Below are 12,714 nucleotides of genomic sequence, written 5' to 3' on the forward strand. Positions count from 1 at the left end.
GCAACTGCATTCAATAATCTTAACGAATGATATCTCAATGAACATCAGGATTAGTAAAATAATAACAAATCCTAGTAAAAAATTGAATAGTTTCAGCGGATCATTTGTTTTATTAACATATCTGAACATCCTAGCCAAAACAAAACCACTTCATAGTTTTATCGGATCAAACTCTTCCCGAAATATTAGCACAATCTTAATTAAATAGGTCTAGCTTTGTTATAAAATACATACTTAAATTAAAAGTTTTAAGGAAACCTAGAACCAGAATTATTTTCCAGCAGCAATGAAAATACTTCAGTTAAAAACTAAAGTATTGTTACTTTGCTAAGCTGAAGCTTAAATGACCATCAACTCTCGGATTTCCGGATTAGTGTGAGATAAATCCCCCTCTTTTTTCTCTGTGTGCAGCTAGCAGCAGGAACAGATCCAGCTGGGATTGTCAAGTGGTTTTTGGCTCGGTACCGAGATTTGGCTCCGCTTTTGTGATTTCTTTTCTGCTGGTCCATTGTTTGCCCAGAAATTGGGTCAATAGCCTTTTCGGGGGAGGTGCCCTCGTGCTTAGCCCGCAGTATCTGATGTTCCTGATTTTGCTGCTCCTGCTGATGATGATGATGATGATGATGATGATGATGATGATGATGATGATGATGATGATGATGATGATGATGATGATGATGATGATGATGATGATGATGATGATGATGATAATAATGATGGCAATGGCGATGGCGATGGCGATTCCTAGCCATTGTTTCAACTTCTGTGCATGTAATTTCCTACTGCTGCACATGCGGCACAAGTGCTGTGTTGTTGGTTTTTCACTTTTGTTGCTGCCACACTGATTACTGCTGCTTGTTAGTGCGTTTGACTGTGCGGTTTTTATGCTCGTTTACATGCATGTATTTGTATACCAAAGTCCCTGCCAAGCACTAAGCACTAAGCAACCGAACACCCAAACACCCACCCTGTGCACTTTTGCCAAAATACACATTTTAGCTTAATTTGCAACTTGTTAGCTGGCAGCAAAACAATCTCCCGTCGGTCTCGCCAAAAACTCATGTGTAAACAAATCAAACTTGAAACTAAAGCTTACCCCCCGAAACATTTCGCAATAATGAGCTATGCTTGGGGGCCAAAAGAAGAAAACTTGGTCTTGGTCCGCCAGCAGGAAGGCAACAAGTGGGGCAACTTTGTTAAATCAGCTTTAAGCTGCAGCTATTTGTGGCCCTCCTTAGCAGCTCAAGATATGCCCATGTTTGCCAAGTTCCCTTTTCATTTCCAAGAAACAAAGGTCCCATCCACTCCACTCGCCATTTCGGATTTAGCCGGCGAGCGTTGTTTAAAATGCGTAACCATATCCCGGCCATGAATTTATGCAGTCAACTGTGTAAAAGGCGTAAAATGTCCGAAGACCATCAGTGGCATTGTGGGTGGTGACATGGCTTGGCGTGGCGTGGCATTTGTTTTGGTTGGAGCAAACCGCCGCAAGGACTTCTTCTCCAGCCTCTTCATTTATTTCATGCTCCATTGCATTGCGATATGTGTCAAGAAGCGGACATCAGGCACTCGGAAAAATAAATGATGAGATACACGAGTTAATATGATGTTATTTTAAAGATCTAGGTCTTCTCCAATATAACTTTTTAATTTATGATCCATTTTTCAAAATTCGATTTCCTTGTGCAAAACTAGTAAGTTATAAAAATATTTAAATACAGTAAATGTAAAATCAATGATATAAATAGAACTAAAGATCGATTCGGAATTCTGATTAAGAGCTCGAGGACATTTGGAGTATTAATTAAAGATATTTCACAAATAATGTTTTAAATAACAAAATATGATTAGACATAAATAACAACTTTATAAAATTGTGTGAAGATCCAAATCAAAATCATTTTGGTGGAAAATGGAGATTACAAAAATGAGATTTCACTAGTTTTTAATTAAATGTTGAAATATTAAATCAAAAATTAAAATATTGTTCACACGTAAAAATTAAATTTAGAGGACAATAATTTATAATATATATTTATAATTTATAATTTATAACTTTAAATTATTTGTAATCAAAATTATTTATTTTCACATGTATTAGAATTCTCCATATGTTAATTTCATTATTAGGCGTATCAAATTGCCTTTCACCCACAAATTTCAGTTATAAACCTATTTTTTCTCTGCACCTTAACATCCAGGACTTGGGAACCACATATGACAGCAGCTCGGACTACTTGAAGGACTTATTTGGCCAGTCCGTAGTTCCCTTACTCGTTGTTTATATTCAATTACCAATTCGAATTCGAATGCTGTCATTGCCCCACTCTACTCCAATCCACTACACTCCACTCCACTTCAGTATCAGTCCATCGCGAGCAGCTGCAGCCGTTTGTCTTGCCAATTGGCCAAAGCCATCATCAAACCGAACCCAACTCGTGAGCATTATTGTAATTCAGTCAGCCACCCAGCTACTCGCTCTCGATTTTAAATTGTTTGGAAGCAATAAAAAGTTTATCAAGTGTAAAAGGGAAAAACAGCGAAAAAAACGAAGCCCTTGACTTTCGGCACTCAGTGTTAATTGTTTTGAGCTTTAAGTTGGTAGAAAAATGGTGCCACATTTCAAGGACCTGGCAAAACAAATCTCTCAGGGGCTTTATTCAAGGCGAAAGTAAACAAAACAATGGCCCCAACACCCAACACACAATGCAAAGAGCGAGAGAAAGAAGGAAAAACGCACAACAAATAAATCAATTGGCTTTGCCTAAAACGTTTGAAATTGATTTCAAGTTCTTCGGCCCATTGTTTTTATATGCAACAAAGGGACAATTTTTCATTTCCAACGACAACAATAAAAGCAACACAAGGTCCAAGCTTTCATGGTGCTACACACACTGGAATAGACACACACACATGCGGTCGATCCCTGGGCATGTAAATTGGCCGCATTGTTTATGAGCCCTGCTCCGTGCTCCTTTCTCCTTTCTCCCTTCTCGTCGGACAACCAGTCCTTCCTCGTCCTTCCACAGACTATCACTATTGATTGTCAATTCAGTTTAAGCGCCGGCCATAAATTCAGTAAATGAGCAGAGGTCCAGCCGAAGCTGCCGCCATCCTTCTTAATTTGCTGAGATGCACAAAAACAATTTTCAAATCGCACGAATGACGCCCACAATGCGCACAAATACAGATTCGATTTTATTTGGCTAATACTTTGGTTGATTTTAAACATTTTGGATGTTTTTATACAAATGCGTGCATAAATTTAACTAGGATAAGTGGGTAAGTCGTCAATAAATTTGCATAACTACATTTGCTTTACGATTCTTAATATTAATTTATAACAAACTTTTGAAAATGTCCTTAAATTTTCAAATTTTTACGGGAAAAGTTTATAAATATGTCTTTAAGATATTTATTGTCTTTTTATTAAAAAAAATTGTGCACATTTTTAGATTTCATATTTTTGGATAATAGTTTGGTTGATTTTTAACACCATGGTTGTTTTTATAACCGCGTGTGTAAATCAAACAGTATAAATTTTCTTTATAAGTCTTTATGTCAAACATTTTAAAATATACTTTAATGTAAATTTAATGCTATATATTGAAAAAAATTAAATTCTTAGCCTTATCCCTGTTAATCTTTAATAATTTATTTTGCCAATTTTTCAACCATTTTACCTATGACTTTTTAGTTAAATTATTATTCACTTTAAGAACTGCACTGCTTTTTTATTAATTTAACTTTTTGTTAAATTTAAAGATTTGTTTTTAGACTGGAGATTATGTTATACAACTACATTTTTTACCCCTGCGATTAACACCTCAATTTTTTCAAACTCCCAATTGGATAGTCAGTGGCTATTGGGTTGCACTTCAAATGTTTGTTTGCCTGGCGTATGTTTGGTCATTAGACCTGACACATTGTCAACAGGCAACAACTGCCAACTGAGAACCGTCAACTGTTTATGTTTGCCATTTAGCAGGCAAAACATTTTGATTACGCATACGCCATGTGGATCGAAGCGACGTTTGTTGCTTTGACAGGCGCCTCGAATTCCATTGCGTCCATTGCGCCCATAAATAAAAGTCAGCTGCTGGTCATCAGTCGATTGGAGATGCATTCGCTGTTTGTTTGTGTTTCAGCGCTTTGCTTTTTTCGTCAGTTTTCCGATGCTGGAACTACCCTTTGCCAGGATTGTCGCGTGAATGTGATATATCCTGGATTGAAAAAAACCCATCAGCAGTTGCCCGAAAATCAGCGGATAGTGCGTATCATCAATGCCTTCAGGCTAGTCAGGAATACGGAACTAAGACAGCCTAACCAGGATTTTAGCTTTATAGCCAAGGTAAAGGTAGGAGCTACCATACGATGCAGTGCAGCCTTGGTGGCCTCAAGTTTGCTGATTAGCTCTAGTATTTGTCTAGGAAATGGAACCCCTCAGGGACTTCAAATACTCTTTGCAGGCGGTAAAACTTTCGCTGTGGATTCGGTATTAAAACCCGAATTCTGTCCCGAACTGAGTCTGCTCCATTTGATGAACCCTTCTGGAATTAATCCAATTATCTTGTGCCATCAGAACCTTTCGTTGGGCACTAATGTCTCCATGATGATGGCCAGTCCTGATCTCAGCTTTTACGGTCGTCGGCACACTCAAATCATCTCGAATCGTGCCTGCAAAACCACATTTTTGGACGAGGATTCCGTTTATATAACACCCAATATGCTGTGTGCAAAGAACTCTATGAAACCAGAGAAATGTGCCACCTCTCCGGGGGATTCCCTGCTGATAGACCACCAATTGTGTGGCCTAAATATTTATGGTTTTCGCTGTTTAGCAAATGCTGTTAATGGCGATCTGTTCATAAACCTATGTAATCTACAGCCCGTGCTAAGCGATTTGATACGGAAACTTAACGGTTGAGAAAAAAGAAATTCCAAATCAATTAGATACCGATAAAGTTACTTAATACTTATAACTATAAATAGCTCAGTATGGCAGCTATTATGCAGCTAAAGTGCCTGGTTATTGTTTTAGCAATTTCCCAAGGAATCTGTACAGATTTAGACCTTTCGCAGTCGGTGCCACAGGTTAACCTGGGTGATGTACCCGCAAATGGACAATCCTATCAGATAGTTCGCGTTATCGAGTATATAGTGCCGTATCCCTACCAGAGACCAACAAAAATATCAGCTAGAAGTCCGGATGTAGAAGCCAAGGAACCAAACAGCCTGGAAATTATACCCGCTGAAATCGAAAGTTTACTTACCAGTGAACAAACTACAGAAAAGCCAAAGACAGTCAAGCATTTTCTGATGAGAGTACTTCACGAGGACAAGGTCATTTGCAGTGGCGCTCTAATCTCCAGCCGATTGGTTTTGACCTCAGCCCATTGTTTTCCCAAAAACCGTAAGCTTGCAGCACAGTTTTACAAATTGCAGGCCAGCCGAAGTCGAATATATCCAGTGGCTAGTATAATACTTGGAGCCATTGAGGACATGGCCCTCCTTAAGCTCAAATTTCCGCTGCAGGATGCCTTCCTCCAGCCAATCGAACTCTGTGACACTCCACTTCGGCGAAATGACAATGTCACCATGTACATGTCGCAGCAGCACTTGCGTTTCCTGCGCACCAAACTCATCGCCAACAGGAACTGTAAGAGGAGCTATGCCCAGGACGAGAACGCCTTCATCACCAGGAACATGTTGTGTGCCCAAAACTCGAACAGACTGGTCGACTGCCAGACGGCCAAGGGGGACCTGCTCCTCCATCAGGATCGGGTGTGCGGCGTCGACATCTACGGACAGCACTGCTCCGATGGAGCCGTCAACGGAGAGCTCTTTGCGGACGTGTTTAAGGCTAGGACCCAACTTCAGCGATTGATTGAGCGGTATTCAATGTGATCTACAAATATAGTTTATTTGTTTTTATATTATACTTATTTAAATATTTAAATTTTAATAAAAAGAAAGTGTCAATTAATTTCAAACTAATATCTTGTGTTTTTAAACCAAATAAATAAGTTTGTAGAAAAAATGTTTTATGAAAATAATGCGATTATAATAATAACTAGATGAAAATATTTCTTTTAATACTTAAATTTAAATGCAAAGAAAATTTTAAATATATTTTAATTAATGTTTTGCTTCTTTAAATTAAATATATAGTTTTGTTCAAAGTAATTTACTTAGCTAATCATTAAAATATAGCTAAGTTGTGTAAACTAATTTATATAGTTAACTAAACTCAATTAATTTAAAATTGAAATACTTATGTGGGTAAAGAAAAAAGAAACAGAAAAGAGAAAGAGAAATCGCCTGCAAATAATTAATTAAAACATATATTTTTGTTAACTTTAATTAACATTTCCAGCTAATAAGCAATTTTAAAGTTGTATATTTTTTTGTAAGATATAGTACATTTTGCCTGAGATTTGCCTATCGCAGTTTAATGATTTTCAGCTTAGTAAAAATGTGCATAGTAAAGTAAGAATACAGCGATGGCAAATACATTTATTGCCGCTATGCAGTGTTCGTGCTCTGCCCAAATCAAATCAATCTCGCTAAACAAACATTGCAAATAAAAGGGCCACAGTGGGGCGGAACAAACAATGGTAAATGGCAAATGAAGGGAGACTGCCTTCTGTTTGTCGCTGGTAAAATTGAAAGTCGCCGCAGCCGCCAAACAAAATCAGAGGAACGGAACACAAAGAACACAAACTGGCGATGTTTTTTTAACATTTTTATTTTCTTTCAATTTGCGGCTTAAAAAAGTTAACTGTTCCCATCAAAATGCCCTGAACTGCAATGACTATGATGTATGTAAATTTGAGCGAAAAAATAAATGGCAAAAAACAAAAAGAAATTTGTGCGAAAAAAAACGAAAAACAAAAGCAGACACAAACGCTACCAAACCCCCTAAAAACATCATGACAGCAAAAAGGTGTTACACTTGGCTTGAAATTTACACCATCGATGGGCGTGGCAACAAAGGGGCTTCTGTAGCGAAAAGGGGGCGGGCGGGGGGTTGGTAACAGAAAAAACCCCCGAAGCTGTACCGACGGCCATGGCTTTTGGCTTTGGCTTTGCGCTAAAATATGCAATTTTGTCATGAAATATGCACATGTCCACCGCGCGGCAAGGACGACCCACCAGTAACAACAACACCACTATCAGCGCCAGCAACAAAATAAATTTAAAAAGCTACATACATAAATAAATTAAACATTTAAAAATCGCAACGGAAATAATGAAACAAATAAAAGACTTAGACTGAACGAATACCGAAGTGCCCTTCACGAATGCCTCACATAAAGAAGTAAAACTAATCTAACTCAAACCTTTTTAGAAAAAACCATAACAAAGGGGAAATAAGAAAAATATGGCATTTCAATTAAAAACTAAATTTGGTGAAAGCGCATTAAGGTTTCAACCTGGTCAAATTCGTAGTCTGGCTTGACTTTTCCCCAGCCACGCCCAACATTTGACATTTAAATGCGGCGAAGCCTGTCGAAATTGTTGCCAGCAACATCAACGCGAACAACTAAATTTATGTACATAGAAATTAATATTAAAGAAAAAACGAACGTATAAAATAGAGAATTCAAGTGCCGATGATGGTATTAGTGCAACACGGGATAATATTGAAATCGAAAAATGAAAAAAAAACTGTCATAAACAACTTCAACACTCGTGTGATGATAAAAACAATAAAACAAATACATTCCATTTGAATAAAAAATTGTTTCCCCAGGGGTTGAACCACTTCACCCTCTTAACCACCCACTTTATGCCACCCCCTTTTTCCAGCGACCCGCTGACCTACCGCAAATATTTATTGTTTGACAATTTTTATTGCCTACTTTCAGGCGATTGTCGCTAGCGCAGAAAAAGAAAAAACTTTTCAGAAAAAAATTCAAAAGGCGTTAAAATGATTTTGAGAAACTTTTGCCTTATACGTGACTTTGGTCCCAGCATCAGCCTACATATTGTTCAATTTCCGACTGCCGAACGGACCGGACTGAATCAAATAGGTGGCATAAACAGCAGCCGCGCGTTCGGGGACCAAGCAGCCTGTGATGGGTATAAAATAAAAGTTTTCCACTTAAGGTTTATGAAAAGTTTAAGTCCGGCCAAACGAAGGAGAGAGATCCTTTTCCCCCACCGCGGCACATATTCACACCTTCTTCCTACGGAAACGGAAACTACGGTCGAAAAATGATGAATACTGCGAAGTGAGGGGCCCCTTCTTCGATCCCTGGCCGGTACACAAGAATACACTCCAGAGAGGAAAGCCGGCAATGGCCATAATATCCTTGGAACCGCTTGAAGATTTTTCGCAATAAGGAAACCGTGCCCCCCCCACCAAACTTCCTGGCCATAACCACTTAGGAGCCTGCTTTTCCCCGACCAACAACCAACAACCGCCGACGAAGAAAAGTCCCCGAATGCAAATAATAATGTAATTGCCAGCAATTTTCCTCAAGTCTGTTTACCTTTCGCTTCAGCGTTGTTAAAATTTTATGAGATTTAGACTGAATTTTAAAGCATTTACACCTGGCCCGCCGCAATGACAAATGAGCAAATGAATTGAACCCGAATGCGGAGCGCAAGCTAAGAACCCATTTAAGATCCCACCGGCTAATTGCATGTCGGACCCACTAATTGAGTGCAAGTCAAGCAAATCGACTAATTAACAGCGGCATTTCTAAGCGGACTTCAGAGGCCAAAGCCGCTGAAAAGGATATGCAATTTGCACGGCCAGGACACTTGATCTGAGCCAAAGCGGTGAATTGGATGGCTTGCCACAGCGTTCCGGTTTAATCTGTTATTAATTGACTGGTTGACATGCAGCAGAGAATAGGCATTTCCATGGCTAACTGGAGACAAAAATTTTAGGGCTAACCTAAAAAAATGTACAGGAGAAAAGTGCTTGCAAAGATTATAGAATACTTTATTTTATATAGCAATCGGTAGTAAGCCATTCATATTTTTACATTATGCAATACTCCCCATTTCTCTTATCTTATGACCTACATTTAGTTTTAGGTTACTTTAAAACCTATTTGTGTACATGAAAAGATAGATTATTTAGAGCAATAGAACAATTGATTTAATAATATCATCAATAATATTAATATTATTGCTTCGTTAAATAAAAATTAGTATGTAAATAAAATAAAATAAAATAAAATAAAATAAATTAAATATTAAAAATTGCATGATTTAATTTTAAAATACTAACTAAATCGGATAATATTATATTTAAAATGGGTCCTTTTGGTTATAAATGCAATCAATTTAAGCTTAATATATTTTAAATTTAAATGACATTTTCAGATATTATTATTTATTCCAAAAACTGTAAAATGAAATATTTACAAAAATACAACATTTACATATTTAAAATAAGTAAACACCAAAATGAATAAAAATCAAATTGAGAAGTTTTTAAATTGAGTTTAAAATAATTTTAAGCACTGTCAAATATGTAGTAAATCATCAATATTTACTAAAAATGGTATCTCTTTATTGCAAATTAGATATTTTAAGTTAGTTTAAAGACAGAAACATTTTGAAAAGGAAATAATTCTAAGAACTCATACGACTTGTCATGTAGGTAAATGACCGTGCATATTTTTGTCCGACTCCACTTACGGTCTAAGTGCTAGGCTGGAGTACATTTCGGGAATGTTTTCGGATGTCTCCGGCAAGACCACGTGCCAGGGTTTCAACCACGTGCCAGCGGGTCCAACCACGTCGCCCGTTGACTTTTCATAGATTTAGGAGTACATTTTTCTTGGGGCCACACAGTGGCAGTGGCACTTTACCGCTGAGCCGAACGCACCGCACCGCACACAGTTTTCCGGTGGGTGGATGTGGATATGGATGTGGCTGTGCATGTGGATGTGGATGTGGATGTACGTGGCACGTCCACGTAGCACCACCACTGTCACATGTGTCGCATGCATACATACATATTTACTTGAGCTGCGCATAATGAGCGTTATTTATATTTAAGCAGCTGCGGAGCAGACACAAATCGTAAATAAAACGTTTTAATTTATTAGGCAAATGATAATTCCCGAACGCATAGGCGTAGAAAGTGCCATAAAGCCACTTCGCTATGGTGATTGCTAAACTGGGTGACGACATAGCATACGCTTAGCCCCCAGGACAATCAATCAAATTAACCCAATGCCCAAGGCCAAGTAGCAAAATGTACAAATTGATTTGTTGGCCTTCGGGCAAGGTCAGCCTTTGACGTATTTAGACGTCTAAATTGAATCAGTTAGCGAGGGTGAAGAATTATAATTGAGTAAAGTGAGCAACTAATTGAGCTTGGGCAACCTAAGGGGATTGACTTTGTACGGTGAAAATTAAAGGCAATAATAAACACAATACGCGATAAAATAAATATCAATATTATTGCAGACGCAAATCTGAAACTGAAACCCTTAATTCTACCCCAAATAATCAGAAGAATAAACGATTTTAAGCTAATTAGTAATTTTTATTTTGAAAAAAAAGGTATAATGATGATAATGATAAACGCAAATCGAAATCTACAGGCATAAAATTAGGCACAACTTAATGAAAAGTGAAATAATCACAAGAATAAAATGTTTTGAGATCAATGAAATCTTATACTTTTAAAAATAAAATTAATTAAGGGAAAATTAATAATAAAATAATATATATAGCCTTAGGGACTAGCCTCAACTAACTAGGAAGTTTAATAATTAGAAAAAGAAAACCATTGTAATGACAAATGGCTGGTTAATCTTATCACCTGCGACCCTCTTATGTCCCTTTCTTATAAATTGCATCTTAGGGTTCCATTAGGACTTAGTCAGCTCCTCCTTTTGCCCACAGAGCTTATTATGATAATTGGAAATTATATGTAAAAATGATGACTTAGCGAGCCCTTGAGCCAAGGGCCTCGAGACAATTATCTCGGGCCAAACTAGCATTTGTGCCACATTAATCAGATTATTAATGGCGCATTTAAGAACGATGTAGCTATGGAGAGCGGCCAGAGAAAGTAATTGAATGCTAATGCAATCAATTAAAGTTAAACTCCGGGCACACGTGCAAAAGAACGCGGAGGAGTCGGCAGGATATTCATCTATTCCATCTTGGAGTGTCTTCAGCAAGCGGATGGAGATGGAAAAGTCCCTTGAAAATGCAGTGACGGATGGTCCGATGCTGATGAGTTCAATCAAGTTGTAAACATGATTCCTTCCACATTCCATTTAGTGCGAGAGGCAGTCCCAGTAACTCAATATACAATCAGCGGCGTTTTAGAGTTCATTTGCGTGGTATAAAAAGGGAAATCAAATCATAAAAAATAATATGCCGCTTTGTGGAAGAAGTCGGGACTGGTACTGGCAACAGGATGTGTGTGGGTGTGAGTGGAAAATGGAATCAACATCGACAAGTCCTTACCTTTGGCATGCAACCGGAGACGACGGGCAAATCCTCCTCTGTTCAACTCCAAATTGATGCAATTTATGAAAACTTTTGTGCGCTCAATTGCAAATACAAGTGTACAAGTGTACAATCTCTGTCATTTTTATGCACTTCCCCTAGTTATGCCAAAGCAATTTCTCTCTTTTGGCAAGTTTGCTTTCGTTTTCGCCCGAGTTCCTATCTTGATTTCATAGCCTTTTTATTTTTGTCAATTTTTTGTACTTTTCTACGGCTACGGCATTTCGTTTCCCCCCATTTGCCATTCGTGCATTGTGCGGCAAATTAAGCGCATTGCAAGAGATTTGATTTGCTTTCATATAGAAAATACTTGAAATTTCCTCTGCCATAGCAGCAATCACTTTAAAGTTGCCAACGATCTGCGACTGTGAACGAAAAGTAATTCCCAGCTAATGACTGTCATTTGTATCTGGAAATGAAATGTGCGTCACTCCTGACGCCGCGGCGTTTATTTATTTTAATGGCAAGGGCACAGCGCGTGTCTGTAATTACCGCCAAGTATTCAAAAGTTCCGCCACCGAGTTATGGCCTTTAATAATTATAAGTGAGTGCAACAATGCCGAAGATCCAATGGCTCGGCCCAAAGTATTCCTGACGGGAGTATCCTGACTGCACCAACAGTTGGCGTAATAAGTTTGAATTCTAATTCAATAAAGTGCTATTAAAGAAGTTTTCATTTCAAAAATATTTATCTATTTCACAAAAATTGTAAATATTTTCTAAAAAATAAATCATGTTTTTTTAAGACACTCCCGAGTACATTTAAAATGTCTTTTAATTTAAAATTAAAGTTTAAATGAAACATATATATTCTTAAACTTTTTTGAAAGCAAAGTATTGAGTTCGGTTTTCTATGGACCAGCCTTATTACAACTTTTTTGTCTATCCTATGCTTTTAGTTTTTCTATATTTGTTGTTCATGTTTGTTACATTAAATAAACACAAGGATAAATTTTCATAAAAATGATAACTTGCATTGTAAATCATATCAAATGTAATTGAAAGTTCATTGACCTTTACTCATTTCTGACTGAATTATGCGCCACCCCAAATCCTTGAGTAATAAAACAAGCATAGCAGTTATTGGAAACAGCGCCACACAAAACATAACAGTAGAATCCTTCATGCGTCTAAAAAGACTGCCAACAGCGACAGGATTACAGGACAAAGTTTAACATTTCTAGTGAAAATTGGTAAACAGCAGCTGCTTTTAACTTTCCA

The 12,714-nt window shown here is 37.5% G+C and overlaps 2 protein-coding genes across 2 annotated transcripts; both read left to right on the forward strand.

Moving 5' to 3' along the window:
• The first annotated feature begins 4,120 nt into the window (after positions 1-4,120).
• Positions 4,121-4,927, forward strand: LOC108148596. Its single transcript, XM_017275673.1, has one exon. It carries the CDS (start codon positions 4,121-4,123, stop codon positions 4,925-4,927), a length of 807 nt encoding a protein of 268 aa, XP_017131162.1.
• An 83-nt stretch (positions 4,928-5,010) lies between these two features.
• Positions 5,011-5,907, forward strand: LOC108148456 (seminase). Its single transcript, XM_017275489.1, has one exon. It carries the CDS (start codon positions 5,011-5,013, stop codon positions 5,905-5,907), a length of 897 nt encoding a protein of 298 aa, XP_017130978.1.
• The last annotated feature ends 6,807 nt before the right edge of the window (positions 5,908-12,714 follow it).

This window comes from Drosophila elegans, unplaced genomic scaffold (assembly GCF_018152505.1).
Source record: "Drosophila elegans isolate 14027-0461.03 unplaced genomic scaffold, ASM1815250v1 contig_476, whole genome shotgun sequence".
NCBI lineage: Eukaryota > Metazoa > Arthropoda > Insecta > Diptera > Drosophilidae > Drosophila > Drosophila elegans.